Source organism: Phyllostomus hastatus, unplaced genomic scaffold, assembly GCF_019186645.2.
Source record: "Phyllostomus hastatus isolate PE091 unplaced genomic scaffold, TTU_PhHast_1.1 phas_scaffold_11, whole genome shotgun sequence".
Taxonomy (NCBI): domain Eukaryota; kingdom Metazoa; phylum Chordata; class Mammalia; order Chiroptera; family Phyllostomidae; genus Phyllostomus; species Phyllostomus hastatus.
In genome coordinates this window covers 4,011,241-4,031,396 of record NW_025334005.1, presented here as the reverse complement: position 1 = coordinate 4,031,396, position 20,156 = coordinate 4,011,241, and the positions used below count along the sequence as shown (strand labels likewise).

The following is a 20,156-nucleotide window of genomic DNA, read 5'->3' as shown; positions in this document are numbered from 1 at the left end:
GATTCCACATCCATGACCTCGTTTACTACATTTTCACACATATAGGTTGTGACTGCCCCACCAGAGGGCATAGATGGTACAGTCTTGCCCAACATCAATTTGTGATTCCAGCAGATTCGTTACGGAGGACAGCAGTGAAGACTGGAACTAAAGGAAAGACAGGGTTCTGAGCAGCCAAAACTGGCATCACAACAGTTATGCAGGGAAACTGTTATTTTCTCAGACTCTCCCCAGACTCCACTTACTGTGGGTGACACGCAATCCCGACATGCTTAGGGATGCAGGTTTCCAAGTTCACATACCGAGAGAACGGTGGATATGAGTTGCTATCTGACAACTCCTCCTACGGGCGGAGGTGGAAAACCCAGGAAAAGCTAATAAAAGAATTCAAAAGTCCAGCAGTGAAGCATCACTTCAGGCAGGGCCAAACCTCAAAGAAGGAACAATCCAGCGCAGCACCTGAGGGGAATCACGACAGCCTGAGTCATCCGGAAGACATTCCAAATATTATGCCTACGGAGGCAGGGAGGCGTGCAACATATAGAAAGATTTCCATCTGGATGTTTTGAATGTTAGTGAGCTGTATAGTTTAATGGGAAAAAAAAAAAACCCGCTTTCCAGAGGAAGTTCTTCCAGGAGGGCTCAGAAGACTGAGATTTTCCTGAAGGATTTCCATTGCCCTCTGTCAGTGCTGGGGTAGCTGACCAACCAATACAAGATCACACACTGGCTTACGGGAGAGGCTGTGGCCCGAAAGATTTGGGGTAGTTGCTGGCGTCTGATCAAACACTGTCCCCAAGCACCCCAATAACCAAGTGCAGGTAATCCACGGACACAGCTGACTGACCGCTTCTCTGTTTTGGAGGCAGCAGGGACAAAGGCGGGGACAATGGGTCCCGCAGTCAGCTCAGGGATCCGATCGCAGCTCTTCCATTGCAGGTGGTGGTCACGGGCATCAAATGAGATAAAGCAGCCAAGGCACCTTGCACACGCCTACTGGCTGCCGGCCCGTGCTTTCTGTCCTTGCCTGTGCGATTTGACTCTCTTTTTGTTGCCACTGCTCCTTCACTGTCTGCAGCTGCTCCTCTCTCTCCTCCTCCCAACTGGATGATCCTCTGGAGTCTTTCACCTTCTCCTTGGCCACCTCATCCGATTGGAGAGCTTCAAATACTATCTCTCTGTGCATGTGGCTCCCAGGACGCCATCGGCAGCCCCGCCTTCCATTCAAAGCTCCCCCCTATATTGCCATCTGGGCACCTCTGTCGAGGGACACCAGGGGCACCACAACTCAACACATGCATGGCCTGTGGCCAAGCCTGCTCCCCGCCTGACTCCCCCTTTCCTTTCCCCCCATCCACCATCCTTCCAGCCGTGAGAACCTGAAATCCCACCATCTCTGCCTGCTCCCAACCGCCTCCACATACAAGAAGCAGAGACCCACAGCTTCAGCCTCAGCAATGGCTCTCAGCTGCTGCCGCCATTGCTGTCAACACAGCCGCCACCACCCTTCCTTGCCACTCCCCAAGACAACCAGGGATGGGGGCCTCTGTATCTCTTTCCCGAACTATCTCTCAACTGCTTTTTCTCCCATGTAACTCTCTCCCCTATCGTCTATTCCACACCTCACTCCCGGCTTCCGAAACAGCTCTTATTATTCATACACCTGCTCAAAATTCATTTGTGGCTCCATCTGCCAATACTCTGGAGACAGCGTCCAATAAATGTTGATTGAATGACTTAGGTCAAAACTCCAAGACCCGGTCTCAACGTGCTTCTCCTGCTTTAGATTCCACCATTTTCTCCGCCCTCTTTGGTGCCCCTCTACAGGCAGGACTGCAGGTCCCCCCCTCCACGCCTTGGTTCTCACCAGTCCCTTTGCTTGGAATGAACTCCCCCAAATCAAACTTACTAATCAATAATCAATGCTCAAGGCCAATCTCAAATAGCATGCCTTTTATTACTGATCCTCCCAACTAGCAAACTCTCCCCTTCTTCAAAACCCCAAGAGTACTCTGCCTGTAATAGTATCTACCATTTACTCACCACTTATTATGTACCAGACACTCATTTAATTCCCATAAGACACCTGTGAAGAAAATATGCTCATCCCCATTTAGGAAGAATTAGTCTGAAGGTTAGGTACTCATCTCATGTCACAGGCCTAGTAGTGAGTAGAGAAGTCAGATTTAAACCCAGATCTGAGCCTCAGGAGTCTGTAGTTTAATCACACGGCCTCACTGCATCTCTCTGGGTAAATATATTATACAGTTTTGCGCGTTGTTCTTGTGCTGTTATTAGCACTTTCTATGTGCTGGGCTGTGTTCTAAGCACTTCACAAGAATTAGCTAATTTAATTCTCACAACAAATCTAAAATGTAGGTACTACTATTATTGTCCGTATTTTACAAATAAGGAAACCAGGGCAGGGAGAACTTAAGTTCAAGGTCATTGCCCAGGCAGTCTAGCTGTAGAATCTGCTATCTTAACCACAGAGTAAACAGGGTGTTTTTTTTTTGTTTATTTGTTTTCATTAAAGATTTTACTTATTTATTTTTAGAGAAAGGGTAAAGGGGGGTTTCAAGAAAGAGGAAGAGAAACACGGGTGTTCGAGAAACATGGATCGGTTGCCTCTTGCACATCCCCAACCAGGAACCTGGCCCGCAACCCAGGCACATGTCCTAACTGGGAATCGAACTGGTGATCTTTCACTTTGCAGGGCAATGCCCAACCCACTGAGCCACACCAGTCAGGGCTGGACTGTTCGTTTGTTTGTTTTTTTATCTACTTCCTCAATTAAACAGTTAACTCTTGGAGCAGCTTATTCATCCCTGATTCCCCTTCAGGCCCAACACAAGGCCTGTCACAAAGGAGGCCTTGAAAGCTACCTGTTGAATGAGATCGCCAACAAACTTACAAAACACACACAGGAGACATGTGCATCTACCTCGCTGCCAACACACACTTTACCACCAGTTTCATATTTCCCTCCCAAGCCAGGCACACACATGACACTGTCCCGAACCTCTGCGCACCCACTCCTCTGAAGGTCTCCCACACACCTGCACACATCTCTTCCTTGATCACTTTTCAGCCTGCACAGCCCTTTCTGTACACATTTCAGTGACATGAGGAGGACTTCACGTGCAAACCACTGCAAAATTCCAGTCTACCCCATCCCAGCTTTGGCAGACAATCAGCAGACACACACGCTCAGCTGTTCATACAGACACCCCAGAGGAAAGAAGAAAACCTCCTAACATGGAGATTCTTACTCAATGGGTATGCCCAGAGCTGGGAAGGCAGGGGACATTTCAAAACATCCACAAATCCATATGCACACCAAATACCTGAAAGCAGGTCAGTATGTCTTGCACACAAAGCTGAAACTATTTTTTTCTAATGTATATTTGATTAACCACAATGGCAAATATAACATCAAAGTCATCTAAAAGCTATCCCGAATTCATAGTAGCTTTGAGTCACCTATTTTCACACAAAACAGATATAAAAAGAACTACTATTTGGAAAGGGTACTGTGAATTACTGACTTTAAAAATGTCTTTAATCTCAGACAAAGTTGAGAGCCACTCAAAGCAGATAATAATGAAGTGCCTGTGACTTTCAGGGAAGCTCGGGGCTCCTGGCCCTGAGACCTGTCTCAGAGGTTGGGAGCCAGGCCTGCTCTCTTAAAGTCTTCCTCCCTCAACCCCAGTACCCAAGGGTGGGAGCCCATTTCTTTCCCCCTTGGCTAGATGACAATATACTGGTAGAAGTGTAATGAGCACAGGATATTACTGGAGCTGCCCGGAAAACAAGGAACAGAAATAAAAGGAGAGGGAATGGGGTCATGGGGTGGGGAGGGGAATCAGAGCTGTCACTGCACCTTGTCTTCTGCAGACGCAACACCCAAGCCCTCCTACAACATACCTCCGAAAACATACATGTGCATGTTTTCATAAGCATATACAGCCTTACCTCAAGCCTGTAATCCCTCAAATACATAGTAATATCTCTTCATTCATTCCACAAATCTTTATCAAACACCCACTAAGTGCCTGGTACTATATTAGGTACAGGGAACGCAGAGATGAATATCCCTGCCTTTGATCGCAGGCGACGTGCCGCTCCCTCAGCAGACACTGCACACACTCACCCACGGAAGCACCCCTGCCCCTACCAGCTGTCTGACACCCATCTGACACCCCCCTTTCTTTTTTCTTCAAGAATCGCACACGCACACACAATGGGTCAGATAGGTGGCCACCTCTCACAGCTCCCACACGACTGTCACAAACATTCTTCCAACATGCATCTGGCACATGCACATACGATACACAGAACAGTCCTTCTCAACACAGGTACTCGAACACAGCTCAGCCACAAAGCCACACGACCCCCATTCAGAAGCACACACTTGGTCTGGCTCGCTGGGAACGAACCCTTTCAGGGAATGAATGCGAGGGCTCTGTTCGACCAGCGTGCCTCTGGCTGCATCTCTCATACACCCAAGGCCCGATCCTGCACGGTGACACTGTGGACCGAATGCTGTGACCTCCCTCTCTGTGGCTCAAATCTCCCTCCATCAAGCCAGAGGGGTGGTTTGTCCTATGTCCTTTTTAAAAAAACTTTATTTTTATTGTTGACACTATTACAGATGTCCCCATCAGCCTATTCTCTTAGGAAAGCTTGCAAGGGAGACGTCATGGGGACCGCAGAACCACAGAAAGGTCATAGAGAAAAGGACTCCTCGCAGAGTCCAGGTGTTTTACTGAGGCCTTGCATTACAACCCTCGCCCGTGGGCCCCTGCACACGAGCACATGCCCTTACATGCGAGCACTCTTCACTCTGCTAGACCTCAGTCTGTGAACACTCCTGCTCGAACAGTCTCATTCACACACACACTCTCACGGGCCTCTGCATGCAGGCAAACGCGCACACAGACGCCCAATTTCACAGTTTAGGGAGCACCTGAGCTCCTTGGGGAAAAGGCGAGAAGGCGTCAGATTAACTTAATACACACAGTTCCTGAAGATATGCCCCCGCAACCTGGTACAAATAACCCCCCCAAAAAAACAATCCAAAAACCTTCCTTTTACATTCCTCTACCATATATAGATACACAATCAAACTACGGTGCAAAGTGCGGATTTCCCGAGCCCAGGGCTACACTTACAGACTCGGCTCCTCCCCCGGCTGTCCACATGCTGGGGGCCACGAGGACGGGCAACCCCAAAGCAGTCCCAGGGCCACGCTAGATGGTGGGCACGCACATGCATACGCACACATACCCCCAAAGACTCCCTCTCCGGGCAGACACATGCAACTGCCACGTGGCCCACGGCTTCCGGAGTCACGGAGGGAGAGGAAAGCGCGTCTGTCTGCACACGCCTGCAGAAAGCAGCCGCCACTGACCCGGGATGAAGAAGCCGGGGAACCTCTTCCCCCTTGCACCAGACCAAAGTACAACAGGTGCCTTAAAGCCCCTCCTTCTCCCACCCCCACGAGAACCAGAGCCCACCCCAGGCCCGGTGCACCCCACCACCTAGTCCCCGCACGTCACGTCACCCCTCTCTGCCCCTTGCACCCCGGGAGCCGGCAGAACTTCCGGTCCCTCAAGCCTCCCTGTCAAGCCCCTGTGCCACATTCGACGCCACACCCCAGCGTCCCACCAAGCCCGCTGCCGACCACCAGTCTCCCTTCCGAAGCCCCGGCTGGTCAGGGCTGGATGTTGGAAACAGAACCTTCCACTCCCCCGCCTCTCGCCCGGGAGAAGCGACCAGCCATGTTTTGGCCCCTCAACAAATCCGTTGTCCCGGAGTCAGGAGCCGCAGAAGCCTCAGCCGCCCTCTCCCTCATTTTTCCTTCACTCTCCAAGGGGCTCTGCCGATTCCGTGAAAAAGAAACACTCGGTCCCCTCCCTCCTGGAGCTCGCAGCCACGGCTCGCAACCCGCACTCGCCCTCACGCGCCTTCGTGCCCTCCGCCCCACGCCCACCGCCCTCACGCCTAGGCTTTCATCGCCCCCCCCACCCCGTCGCCGCCCCGCCTCAGAAGCCGTCTCCGCGCCCCTCACTGGCGGACCCTCACAGACTGAGGCAGCAGCACCTGCCCCGCCCCCTAAGCCGGCCACGCCCCCGCCCGCAGGCCACGCCCACAGGCCTCGCCGCCCCACCCCGCGGCCGACCATTCGCCCTCACAGCCCTACCTGGTCTAGCCATTCGGACCCTACCCACTTTCTTTAGGACTCCTTCACAGACCCCAGACCTTTCGCCCCCGGAGGCCCCGCCCTCAGGGCCCCGCCCGCTGCCTCTCATAGGTCCCACCCACACAGGCCACACCCACAAGCCCTCTTAAGAAGCCTCACTTCCCCTCACCCGCAGGACACACACACACTCTCAAGCGCCAGACCTACACTCTCGCCGGGACCTGACTACACAGGACTACCCACAAGGAGCCACAGGACCCTCCTGAGGGGGGGGTGGGGTTGGCCCCCTGAGGCCACGCCCACCATGACCACGCCCACACTGGCCCGCCTCACCCTTCGGCTCCTGCGCTCGCTACCCATTTACCTGCGCCCTCCCGAGACAAGCATCCTCACTTCGGACACCCCTCACAATCCTCCCGCGGTGGTGCACACTCACAGGCTCCGACCCCGGGGCACCTCCAGCCCCCGCCTCCCGCAGCCAGACGCCCCGCGGTGGCTCCCCGGCTCACCTTCGCTGCAGAACTTGCCGCCGAAGCCCGTGTGGCTGCAGTCGCAGCCCACCTCGCCGGGGGCCAGCACCGTGCAGAGGCCGCCATTTGCGCAGGGATTGCGCGCGGGCGCGCACAGCGGGTCGGCAGCGGCGCCGCGTAGGCCCTGGCTGCCCAGCAGCGCGGGGGGCCGCTCGCCCAGCTTCAGGTTGGCCAGGAGGCCGCGAAATGGCGGCTCGTACTTGACCGTGCTGAGCGTGAGCGCCGAGAGGCGCACGTCGGGCGGGATGCCGCCCACGAACAGGTCGCTGGCCACCTGCATCTCGCGCCGCTTCGAGCGCACTTCAGCGGCTCGGGCCTCGCCGTCCACCGCCAGCGCCGTGCGTCGCGCGTCGCGGGTCAGTAGCACCATGTGCCAGCGGTCGTCGGCCACCGGCGTGTCCAGCTGCAGAGTGGCCGGCTCGGCGCACGAAAGCGTGAAGCGCAGCCTCAGGCGCCCATCCACCAACAGCAGCTCCAGGAAGTCGCAGTCACCGCCGTCGTCCAGGTAGAGCAGTAGCGCGCGCGTGGCGTTGGTGCGCAGGCTGAAGCTGAGCTCCCCGCTGCTTGCCGCGCCCGCCCAGCGCGCGTAGCGAGCCCACTGCCCAGGGCCGCCGCCGAACTCCAGGCCGCCCGCTCCAACTGCCAGCGTCAGCAGCAGCAGCAGCAACACCGGCGGCGATGGCGGCCACCACGGGTTCCCAGGCGCCATGCCTCCGGCGGCCCCGGCCCCGCCCGGCCCCCGGCCCCGCTCAGGCTTCAGAGCCGCGGGCGCATGGGGCGGGGAGGGGGCCGGGCGCCCCCCGCACCGAGCGGGGCTCCCTCGCCGGCTCACAGTGCCATGGGCCTGGCCCTGAAGCGAGGCACGCCGAGGCCCAAGTGCCGGCTTCCCCGAGCCCCGACGGAGGCGCCCCTCCCCCGCTGCGGGCTCCGATGGAAGGTGGGGGAGGGATGCCTGCGAGAAAAGAGAGAAGAAAAGTTCATGAGGAGCTCGGGAGAGGGGAGGCCGTCGGCGTCCAGCTTCCCACTCACGTCAGCAAGCGCCCAGTGGTTCCCTTTAGGACGAGAGGAGCTGCCCTGACCTGGGGAGCAGGGGGCACTGCAGTGGATGGGAGTGCAGGGGCTCCACACTAGGGGAGAGACGGCACTCCCTCGGGACATGACTGGTTTGAGATGTGGCCAGGTACCAGTGCAGTAGGAGCCCAGCGCAGATGCCCTCGTTCTCGCCTCCTGTCAGGACCAGGGCCAGCTCCTCCAGCCGGTGACCCCAGCCAGTTCCTCTCTGAGCCACCCAACCCTGGCCCCGGGGCTCCCACCACCATCCCCGGCTCTCTCATCAGCTGCTGATGCTGGATAATGAAGTTGCTAAATAATTCATTGGGATTAATTAAATGTCAATCCGTCAATGGTATCACAGAGTAATCCGGCTGGGAAGAGGGTAAAGGAGAGAAGCCGGACAGGACCCAGGCATCCAGGCTCCAGGTCCTCTCCATCCACGCAAGGACACAGTCGTCGGACTTCTTTTCTCCAATCCCCGCCACAACCACACCCACCCTTTCCTGGGCCCCAACCCCACTGCTCACTAGCCCAGATCCTTCTTGAACCTAAATGTCTGTCACCCTCAACCTCCAGCTCCCAATCCTTGGCCTTCAGCCTGGCCCAATACCTGGGTTCCTTCCCCTCTCACATTCACCCCTCCTCCTCATCCAGGGCTGGGGGAGCCACCAGGAGGCAGGCAGGCTCATTTGCATAAAATTGCCTTTCTGAAATGATTACCCTTGTAACTGGCTGTCAGAGAGCAATTTATACCCCACGCAGGGGAGGGGAATTTGCATCTCGTTAAACTCCAAGTCGTAATTATTTATATCCAACAACCCTCCTGAATATTGCATTGATTTTATTTGGGGGAGGGAGGAAGGGAAGGAGTGGGGAGAAGTCTGAGAGAGAAGCCTGGAGGGGCCACAGTTTAGGAACAGACGGGAAAAGATTGAAGGGGGAAGCGGAAGCAGAGGAACTGCATGGCAAGTGACAGAGCCAGAAGAGTAATGGAGGAGAAAGGTAGCCTGATGGGGAGGAAAGGAAAGGGAAGACAGATAAAATTAAATTCCGAATTCAAACTGCATTTGTCAAGGAAGGCCCTGCGTGCTGGGCAGTTTTACAAATGTCAGTTTCCTTCATCACTCTGAGAAGTCCCATTATTCCAATTAACCACTGGGGAAGCCCATACAGCGAAGACTAGGGACGTGCCCAGGGTCACACAGCCAGTCCACAGGGAACGGGGACTTAGACCCTGGTGTCCGATCCACGTCTGTCTGTCTCCAGGAAGGAGGCGAAGGGCAGGGCAGCTGCAGGTGTCGCCCAGGGACGGGTCTCCAAAGGAAGAGGAGAGGGGTGGCTTGGAGAGGGAGGAGGTTGGAGGGATGTGGTGAGGAGTCCAAGAGCTACGTGGGAGGGAGCTGGAGTATGAAGGAAGAGAGAGAAAGCTAGGGGCTCCCTAAAAATCTGTAGCAAGGGGGAGGACAGAGATGGTTGAGATGACATGCATGCAGAAGGAAGATGGGGCAGAGAAGTCCTCAGGACCCCTGGAGCCCAGCTCTCAGGACCTTCCATCTGGCTCCTTCCGACCCCAAATCCTGCAGACTCCAGCAGGGACTCAAGTGCCCCTCCAAGGGCTGCCCCTTCCCAGGCCGGGGCAGAGGCGATCCAGACGGCAGCCCCTCTCCCTCTAAATGCTGTCGGGTTATATATAGCCTTGCCACTGCCTCTCCTCATTGGGTAAAGGAGATAATTAACATGCGCAGGCTAATTAGCCAATCAAATTAAATGCAGCACCTGCTCCCAGCCTGATTGACGCCTTTACCCTCAAATACATGCACCCCCACTCCAACCCATAGCAGGGGAGGGGGGGCTTTAAGCTTCAAGGGGCCAAGCTCCCCCTCTTTTCCAGAAGGGGCAGCCAGTGACCCCCAGCAGATGCACAACCCGAGTGACATCCTCCCTCCCTCCCTCCCTTGCTAGGGTCTCAGTCTGGCCTCGCCTCTCTCAGCCTCTCTCCCAGGCCCCCACCTCTGGACACTATTTTGGGGAGGGAATTAATTAGCTATTGATTTCCACTGGCACAAGGAATAGGATTTCATGTTGCTGTCCACTCGCCCCTCAGCTCAGGAGAGGGAGGGGACCTTGGTTCCCCTGCCCTGGTCCCCCATCCAGTCCCTCTGTCATACATCCCCAGCTTCTAGAGAGACAGCAGAAGGGCGCTTGCTCAACACCTAGGGGCAGGGGGTCCCTTGTTCAGGAAGTTGGCAGAGGACGGATAGAGGGAATGATGGTGCCGAGGCCTCCAGAGGTGGGGAGGCAGAGGCTGGGTCCTGAGAAACAGACAGGATGTCACCTGATTGGGGGAGGGGGTGGCAGCAAATTGAGAGAGAGTCTAGGAGGGGGCGATTCCACTGGTCTGCGTGTGCCGAGATGTGCAGGGACAACGTGAGCAGGAAGGGGGTGCTATGTGCAGGCACGTGTCTGGGAGCCGGCTGTGGGGACAGAGGCTGAACTTCCGGGTGCCTCCGGGGAGGGGCAAGGCCAGGGTCTGGGTCTGCAGCCCCTGCAGGCTCATTACTCATTCTCCCCACAGCCCTCCGTTCTGCAGCACAGGCCAGCCTGGCCCAGCACCAGGGGCACAGGGGCCGCAGGGCCGGCCAGCAGGCAGCCCTCGCCCTCCCTGCATTCTCTCCTCAGGGACCCGGAGACCACTGGGGCAGCTTCAGGCTTGCCAGGCAGAAATGGCCCCGAGAGGAATGGGAGCTCAGCGGACACCTGGGTCCTCTCTGCCCCACCCTACCCTGGAGTTCCCAGGAAACCTGCTGCTTTTCACCATTCTCTTCCCCTCCCTTCAGCCTCCTCACTCCAGACCCAAGCTTCTGCTGACCCAGCCTTCAACCCACCCTTCCTCCCGGGATGCAGGGGTTCCTGCTAAGCAAGGATGTCCCTTCCTTCTTCACATCCTGTTGCACAGACAGCATCTGGCCTGAGATCTCCCCCCCTCTCCATGGCCAGAGCCATTGCCTTGCACAACTGTATCGAGTAGACGTTGCACAAGGCCCCTCGTCCAGGATCACGCAGTGCAGTGGAAGCCCCGCACATGCACAGAGCTCAGGCACCACGCCCCAAGACCCACACTTCCTCCCCAGTGCCTCCCGTCAGTGCGCGAACACTGACCGGCCCGGGCAGCCTCGGGATAGCCTGCCTGCTGGCTGACGTCACTGCGGCGCACTCTGCCAGCCACTGCTGGCCCGGGGCCACTGCTCCTCTGGGGCACTGACCTCACCGGTGTCACCTGGGATTCTGCACCCAGTCAGCACCCAGAGCCCCCTGTCACCGGGGGGACCGAGCAACCTTGAGCCGGTGGTGATGGGAGCTGGAGGGGGTGGGGGTTGGGGTGACTCGGCTGCTCTCAGGACCTCACGCTACTCTCTTCCCCCCTGAATCCTGTCCTGGAGTACTTCTGGGGCCTCCTCGGCTGACGGCCTCCTCCTCGTCTTCCCACCACTGCGGCATCTGGGCTGCAACTTCTGGGCCCCACACTGCGCATCAGAGGGAGGCTGGACCACCAGGTGCGTTTCATCCTCCAGTTCCAGGAGGTAGTTGCATCGCCCCAGCTTACAAACAAGGAACCCGCATTTAGAATGATGAATTCATTTGCCCAAGTTCGAGTGCAAGTAAGAAGTGGCCTTCCTCTTCCCCTGCACTGGCCATAGGCCACAGAGCAGGGGCAGGCTCAGAGCCCACCCTTCTCTGATCTGGCCGCAGGGGCCACCGCCCTCTCCAGATGGCACAGACTCTGAGTGTGCCGCTAGGAACAAAAGACGCAGACCTCCAAGGCAACGGAGTGCATCCCTCTCATTCTTTGAGGTGGAAACTGAGTCCCAGAGAGGGATAGCGACTGCCCAAGGTCACACAGCAGAGCAAAACTAAAGCCAAGGCCACTGGCCTCCCATTCTAGATGCTCTCCCCTGAGCCTCCCGTCCGACCAAAGGCCTTAGCGTCCCTACCACCAGTGCAAACTGAGCAAACGGATGCAGAATCCAGGGTGAGACGGCCCACACCCACCCCGGCAAAGCCCCCGGACCGGAGCCTTCTCCCGGCCTCCACGCAGCCCCTTCTCCGGCCACGCCTCCACCACACTCGCATACACCTCCAGTCATGGGAACGCCAGCCTCCCTCTGGCTGTCCTCTCCTCACGCCAGCTCCCTCTCCTGCCAGCTGGGCGTGCGACAGCAGGGGCCTCCCCCAGGCACCAGGAAGGAAGAGCTGGGTTTACACACATTCTGGTGGCCCCAGAAGGCAGCCCGTGGACAGGTGGGAGAAGTGCCTGTAACGAGGAGGGAGATTTTGGCTCGAGATAAAGAGAAACTCGCTGGCAATCCAAAGCATCCAACAGTAGAGTAGGCTGCCTCCGGGGGATGGTGAGTTCCCCGTCTGCGGAGGCGTGGGAGCTGAGGCGGATGACTACTGCTCAGAGATGCTCGGGACTGGGCTCTTGAATCCTCTGGGGGGCGGACATCAAACTACGTGAGCCCTTCCAGTCACAGCATGTGTTTTTCGGAGGGCCCCCTCTCCCCCGCTGAGGTGGAACCTGAGGTGGCGTTGGCAGGCTGCAAACAGTTCCCACCTCCCCTCGCTGCTCCCTCCTCCCAGTCCTCGGAGAGACGAAGAAGCCCTCGAGCGTGTCCGTGTCCAGCCACACCTCAGCCGTGGGCAAAAACGAGGTAGCGCAATGACTCGGGGGCTGGGTTCCAACGCCAAAGCTACGTCTTTCTAGCTGTGTGGCCTTGGGCAGATTACTTAGCTTCCTTGGGCCTCGGTTTCCTTACATCTAAAACAGAAGTAATGGCAGTGTTGTCCAAATTAAGAGTTACTGTGATACCTGGGAGGCAGTTAGAACAGTGCCCAGCATAAACTGAAACGGAAGAGCAGGTGTCGTATCAATGATTACTTTTCAAACTCCTCCCCTCGGCATTTTACAGTTTGCAAAACTGCATGTGCCTCATCTTTGCTCTGATCCTTGCCAGGCCCCATCAGGGGAGTAAGCAAGGAGGTCTTAGCACCGCCCCCTTTTACAGGTGGTGAAGCTGACACAGAGGAGAAGGGACACCCCACCCCAGGCCATCCAGTTTGTAAGCGGCAGAGCTGGGACTTAGATCTGGGCCCTTCTCCCACCTCCTGGGCACCTCCCCTGCCCAAGAAGGTGGGAGAACAGGAGAGTGGGTCTGAGGACTCGTGGGTGTTCCCCAGTAGCACGGGCTGGGCTCCCGGGTCCTCCTGAGCAGGTCTCTGTGTCCATGCAGAGAAGCATGGAGGGGGCTGGACACAGGCGGTGGCAGCTCGTCACGCTGCTGCCAGGTGTGTGGGGCCGAGGAGATGGGTGGGCTGGGGACTGAGGTGCGACTGAATGACTCGGCAGAGTGGGGGGCAAAGCACAGTTGCCTGGGGGCTGGGGGGGGGGTAGGCCGTGGGAAGAGTGAGCTCACCCCTCTGCCCACCCCTGTGCTGTGTACAGCTGGGGGAATTCCGACCTGGGTGGGTACACCCCAGCCTGTGCAGAGGCGACAGATGGTTTCCAGGGGCAGGCTTGCGAGTGAGCGTGAGGTGCCTGGGAACGGGCTGTCTGTGAAAAGTGTGCGTGTGGACGGTCATGACAATGACAGCGAGAAGAGCGGCTGTTCATCAGGGGCTTTCTCGGCGCCCGACAAGCGCATCGGAGCAGGTGAAGCTCACGGAGCGCTGAGCGCAGAGCCAGGCTCACAGCAGGTCCACAGTAAACACAGCTGTTGTGACTACGATTATTGTCACAATCGTCTCATCGAGCTCTTCACAAATCCCATGAGGCAGGGGTGAGGACCCCCATTTTACAGATGAGGAAACTGAGGCCACTGGAGGGCAGAGCTGAGCCCGTGCAGGCTCACGCTCACCCAACCCCACCACGTTAAATGGCGGTGGTGGCGGCGGCGGCGGCGGCAGCAGAGCAGGCTCCGGAAATGACAACAAGGTGCCTAGCCCGCGCTAGACTATTTGTTGAATGAGTCTCTGAAAGCCCACAGGCCTGCCCATGTGGACAGGGCCAGGCGGGGAGCGCCCCGACAGATGGAGCAGCAGGGCTGGCTGCGTGTGAACCACAGTCAGGGCGTCCCCGCGGGGCTGGGCTCCGGAGCTGGGAATGAATGGACAGCATGGTCAGCACTGGGCAGGGGTCGGGCCCCATGGGTGAGGGTGAGCTGAGGGCTCAGGTGGGGGCGCCTGGAAATGGGAAGGTTCTCAGGAAGGCCAGGTGTGGCCGAGTGGTGGACTGGACCAGAACGGATCGTGATTGAGGGCAGGTAGGAGGGCCTGGGTTTTCAGGGGCTTTCTGAGGGCACAAGGAACTGAGAGAGAGAGAGAGAGAGAGAGAGAGAGAGAATGAAAGTGAGAGAGAAGCTTAAGGGGTGAGCCAAGGCTTAACGGGGCTGTGACCGCGCACGAGTATGTGCCGGTGTGCGCGCACAGGTGCACGCACAAAGGCCGAAGCAAAGTGCTTAGGGCCAGAGGAGAACATGGCACTCAGTGATGTGTGTTGGGGCTGTGAAGGGGTAGGAGGCGTCGATGTATCTGGGAGCGCATGCGTGCGCGGGTATCCAGGAGGGGAGGGCGCGTCCCAGAGAGCAAAGGTGTGCATGCAGAGTACGGGTGTGCCTGAGATGACTGCGGGGACCTGGGCAGGTGGACAGTTGGGTGGGGACTGTGAGGGCTGACGGTGTGAGGCTGGGACTCTGGGGGCACGTGAGGGCCATGTGTGTGGATGTGCATGACAGCAAGCGCCTGGGGGAGGTCTCTGAGGCAGCGAGGTGGCCGTCTCTCCGGGCAGGGAGTGTAGGCGGTGTGCTGGCAGGAGGCGTATTGTGTATGCAGGTGTGTGTGACTGTGTAGGTGTGTGTCTAGGTGGGTGCCACGGAGTGTACGTATCAGTGTCAGGTTGTCTATGTCACTGACAAAGGTGAACAGGAGAGAGCAGCCAGACCCAGGTAGAGACAGAATCTGGAGGAAAGAGAGGTCCCCAGTAACCCCTCAGGACCCAACCCTCCTCAGGAACCCAGAGTGTGGATCCAGCCCAGGCAGAGAAGCCAGAAGAGGCCTGGGCTCCCGGAAGGAACTCCCAGCCACCCTCTGACAGTGACCACGGGCCTCTGCCGGCCAGCCAGTCCCACCCACCCCTGTGGATCTGACGACAGGATGGGTTTGAGAACACTTCCTCTGGCAGGAACGAAGGAACCCCCACCAGACCCTTCTCCCCTATGCCCAGAAAAGCCACCCAGCCTCAGATGCCAGCGTCCCTGGAGGCAGGAGGATTTGGGGACCTGAGTGGCTGAAGCACCCACAAAACTGAAGACCTCCTGGCTAACAGAACAGCCAGCCCCCCTTCTCTTTTTCTACTCCTCTGGCAAAAGATAAAGAATGCAATGCCCTAAAGTCCACCCTCCCCCAAAAGGAATGCCCAGACACAGGGAAGGTGGACAAGAGGGAGGGGCAGGAATGAATGGGAGGTCCTCGCCCACAGAGCCCACCCCCCAACTCACACAAAACCAAAGGTGTACAGAAGCGCCCAAGGCAGTCTCGAGTGGACTGGTGACCCAAGACCCACCCACCCGCTAGGACTGACTTCATCACTCCAGGTCTGGACAGCTTCCCCCTTCCCCTCCAGGCACCAAGACACAGACCTTGCTGGTTCAGTGAAGCACCAAACGCCCTCACCCAGGACTCAGGTGGGGTTCAGAGTCAAGAATACAACAGCTCCCCCAAGCCAGTTTTGTCTCCAAGGGTTCGAGGGCTCCCCCAAGCCAATTTTGTTTCCAAGGGTTCGAGGGCTCACACCCCAGCCCAAAAAAACCCAAGGCAGACGTCTATCTCTGCGGGGGGAGGAGGCTGGGACACGAGAAGAGGCCCCCTCCTCTCTGGGGGTGGAGAGCAAGCCCGGGGGCCCGCAGCTTCCTCTCCCTGCAGCACTCTCTGACCATAACCCTGTCACCGCCCCGGTGCATTCCCACCCCGGCACAGCCCCCTCCTACTGATTTCCCAGTCTCCCTCTCCCGGGGCCCCCAACCTTCTCCCGAAAGCTTCCGCTCCGCTCCCTCAGGCCCCCCATCTTCCCTGGCTCTCCACCGGCACAGACCCGTCTCCGCCTCAAACACCTTGGCACCTTCCCCTCTGCTCCCTCCCAATAACCTCCTCTCCTTGGCTCCCCTCCCCCAGGAAAGCCTGGTCCTCGCTGGTGCCCCCAGCACGAAGCACTTGGCCTGGCCCCTGCTCCTTGCCTCTCCACTACTCTCTTTCCCCTCTCCAGCACCCTCTCCTCCTCCCCCGAAGCCCGGCTCCTCGCTGGTTTCTCCCCTGCAGACCCTTCAGAGCACAACAGCTCCCCAGCCCCTCTGGCTGAGCACTGCTTCCAGCCCTTGGGGCTAGCACAGACTGGGGAACCCCCTCTTCAGAGCCTCCCTCGCAGCCTTCCTTCTCTCCCCATCCCTCCCTCAACCTCCATTCACCCCAGCTCAGGGCCGGTGCCCCTTCCACAGGGAGGCTTCGACCCCCAACCCCCAGTCGCTTAGCTTCTTCTGTCACCCAGCCAGCCCTCTCAGCGCGGCAGCGCCCCCGCCCCCCAATCCACCCTTCCTGCCTCCCCCGCCTCTCTGGTCGCTCCCCTCCCCAGATCGGCTCCCGCCCCCCGCCCGTCTCCGCCGCAGCACCCCCCCCCCCGCAACCCCGTACCTGATTCTGGGGGCTCCAAGAACTGGAGGGTGGGGATCAGTGCCCCGGAGCCGCGGCGCCTCCGGCGGCTGACAGAACAGGGGCCAGCGGTGTCGGCTGCCTCGCGCCTCTCTAGCTCCCCGCCGCGTCCCCGCCCGCCCCGCCGCGGTGCCGCTCGGAGGAGGATGCTCTGCGAGTCAGGGCGGCTGCTCCCGCCGCCGCATCCCTGCAACACCGACTGACGGCAGCGGCAGCACCAGTGCCCGCCCCGCAGACGCGCGCATTGGACCAGGATGCGCTAATGGACGAGCGGCGCAGCCAATGAAAAGGCGTAGAAGTCGCCAGTCCCCCGGCTCCACCGGCCCACCTCCTCCCCCGCGAAGGACCCAGGCGTCCCGGCCCCAACGCATCCGAGCTCTTCCCCGCCTTTCGCTGTCTTTAGCCCTGGCTCCCGGGACCCCAAACAGGCCGACTCCCAACCCAGCCCCAATGTCTTTTCTGGAAACCCAGGCGCGCATTTTTTATTGGGTCCTCGGTCCCGCATCCCCCGGCCGGCGGGTCCATGTGGCAGCGCCCAGAGCTGAGACGAGCCAAAGGGGAGACTCTGGGCCTGGACTAGGGGCACCAAGTGAGCAAGACTGGTGTGGGACCCGAGCCGCAGCGCCCTCTGCTGGCTACGCCCAGGGGCGGGCCCAGACTAACAACGAGCCTAGGGAAGGGGTACCCTGCCCAGGGAAGGGGTACCCTGCCCGCGGCTGCTGGGGGTTTCTTCAAGCCCCTAGCCTGGCCTCCGCCTCTCACCGCCTGAGGGCTCCCTGGCTGCTACTTGAATTGAGGAGGGAGTGTCTTTGCTGGGATAAGGACGGAGGTGGTGGGAGAGGGAAAGGTAGAGAGGGGGTCAGCGTTGACCTAGGGGCTTGGGGTTGTTACACAGCCCTGACTCATGGGAATCCCAGAGTTTGAAGCCTGATTCCCAGTCCTTCCTGGAGCCCTAAACTGGGGTAAGAGTAGGCTTGAGGGCAGGGATGCCCCTGCACATTGGCCCGAAGGGAAACTGACAGCAGCCCCCTTTTCCGTTCTCCCAACCATGAGTTTCAGAGTGAGTGCGACGCTGGGGTGAAGTTCTTCCCTGGAAGGGCGTCTGCACCACAGCGCTTGTGTATTGGCATGGGAGGAATGGGACGCCCCTTCACGCACTCAGCCAATGAAAGGTGGACTGGGCACCTAGTCACCTAGTGTGTGCACCAGAGTTGGGCAGTGGGCTTCTGAGTGAAGCAGCGTGTGTGTGTGTGTGTGTGTGTGTTCACCAGACCACACTGCCAGCTCACTCCAGGATCCTGATTTCTGTTGCAGGGTCTATGATCTGCACAGTCGGTGGTAGCTGGTGCTTCCTTAGCCAGAGGAACATGCAAGAACACTCAGGTTCAGCCACCAATGCATGCGTGGGCACACCGGGCACACTCACAGCCATGCACACCTAGCCATACTTACACAGGCACTCCCAAAGCAACACACGGGGACAGCTGCAGAAATGCCCCACCATGGTAAGACACCCCCCGGGAAGCACGTGCTTGCCGAAGAATATATACAACCTTGTTCACACAGGTGCCCACGCACTCAGAGGCAAACACGTGCCCAGGGGAACAGGTGCACACAGAGGTCCTGCCCACAGGTCATGAGGCACCTAACACAGACTGGCCAATTACTGGGTGGGGACACCCACCCGCCAGGTCTCCCTCCCCAGCCTGTGAAGGAGTGACAGGGGGATCCAGGCTGCCGGGGGTGTCTCCTAGGGGTCAGAAAGAGAGATCCCTGAGCCAGATCCCAGACGTGGGGTCCACTCTGACCTTGGAAAGACCCTCAGGCTGACCCCACCAAGGCCACTAGAGGAGCTAGAGAATGGGAACTGCTGAGTCAGGGCCGCGGATGTGAAATTACCTCTCTGACCCCACCTAGCCCCCGCAGCTCCTCTCCCTACAGCTGACACAGACACACACGCACAGATCTATCCAGCCAGGCACAGCAGCACTGACAGACAGGCGCAGTGGCTCACGGACTATCTCTCAAACCCTTACAGGTGAGAAGGGGTGGAGGTAAGGCAGGGGCAGGAAAGGACGTAAGCGTGAGCATCTGTCTCCTGTCCCCACCCCCAGCTCCCTGGGCCACCTTTGCCCATCAAGGGCAAGAAAGGTCACCTGACAGCTGCTACACCTCCCTGCCCCTCCTCCCAGCTCCAAGGATGTCTCTCCCCAAGGCCCAAGGTTCAGACTACCTGATGCAGCTGGGACCCACCACCTCCAGGCACCCTGCCCAATAGGCCCCCGGCCACTGTGGCCCCTCTCCAGCCACACACGGTGGAGGGGAAATGCAGCAAGTACAGGGTGTGTGTCAGTGCACACACAGGCACACACAAGGTGAAGCTCATGTACCATGTTTACACGTGCACCCGTGAAAAGACAGCCCCACATCACCTTCGTGGGTGGGGTGGCCCTGGGCACCTTTATGCGCACAGGCCACACCGCCAAGAAGCCAGGCTGGGGCTGGGGGCGGCGGGGAGGGCAGCTGACCAGGCTGCAGGGATGGAGGCAGCACGGGAGGCGGGCAGCGCAGGGAGCGAGCTGCTCTTCACAACACAATCGCCGTCTGTTGTTATAGCAACTCAGCCCCCAAATCGTGAAACGGATATTACAGCCTGGAGAGGGGGAAGGGCGGGAGGGGGCTGAGGATGGAAAAAGGGGCAGTGCAGGGGACCCCATGGAGGACAAGTCTGGGGGGGGTCCGACATGGGGTTGCAAAGCAGCAGGGTGGGAGGAGACCCAAATGAGGAATAGGCCAGGGGGAGGGGGGTCTCAGAGGGGGAGATGGGCACTGGGTCAGGGAACCCTGAGGAAGGGCTGGCCCCTGAGGGACATTGACTGCATGTCCACAGATACTGTGCTTTGCAGGTAGGAGTTTGGGTGCTCGGGTCTCCCCCCAAATAGCCACTGTAGGACACACGGCAGCTTGGGGTACCTGGGAGCTCCCACTCCCAGGGCTGCTATCTGGAGTCTCCAGACCCCAGGGGCAGCCTGGCCCCGCTTCAGAATCTTTAGAAGACCCCCCATGTACCCTCCTAACTTAGACCAGCTTTAGAAGTGGCCTTAGCCTTGCTCAGGTAGCAGTGCCCCCCCACAAAAAAAAAAAACCTCTGTGCTGCAAACTCAGGAGGGAGGAGCTGGGTTGAGAGAGGCCACAGGACGCCCAGAGCAGGATCAATATGCATTTCCTCTGGAAGTCACTGTCCTTCCGGCTGGCAGCAGCACCAGGCCGGGAGGCTGCAAGCCCAAGGAGTGCAGCCCCCACCCCCAGGCAGGAAAGCTGCCCAGGCCCCTCCCTCCCTCTCCCAACAGCCGGCACGCTGGGCTGCCCTCTCCCTCCCATGGTTCTCTGCAGTGAGCTCCCCATTGCTGGAAGTATTCAAGTGGGAGCTGAAAGGACCTCCTGTCAAGCAAGGGAATTTCAACTGTGGGCTGAAGGCTATGATTATGCAAGACCCCTGGGCCCGGCGATTCTGAGTGCAAAGACTTGGTCATTTCACTTTTTATACCCCCAAGATTCTGAACTCCTCAAGATTTCAGGTCCTCTCCAAGATGCTTAATTTCCAAGGTTTTCTG

The 20,156-nt window shown here is 58.5% G+C and overlaps 1 protein-coding gene across 21 annotated transcripts in view; it reads right to left on the bottom strand.

The window, feature by feature from the left end:
* Positions 1–16,706, bottom strand: part of NRXN2 (neurexin 2) — a 103,657-nt gene extending 86,951 nt beyond the window's left edge. For 10 of the 21 annotated variants that reach the window (XM_045854988.1, XM_045854989.1, XM_045854993.1 and 7 more), the window contains exons 1-2: positions 16,525–16,704; positions 6,715–7,687 (exon numbers count right to left, since the gene is read on the bottom strand). In XM_045854988.1, the coding sequence (XP_045710944.1) occupies positions 6,715–7,444 (730 nt within the window). In that variant the 5' untranslated portion in view covers positions 7,445–7,687; positions 16,525–16,704. Of the gene's footprint in view, positions 1–6,714; positions 7,688–16,524 lie in introns of all 21 variants that reach the window. The other 11 variants (XM_045855002.1, XM_045854997.1, XM_045855003.1 and 8 more) reach the window with 2 other exon arrangements.
* Between the last annotated feature and the right edge of the window lie 3,450 nt (positions 16,707–20,156).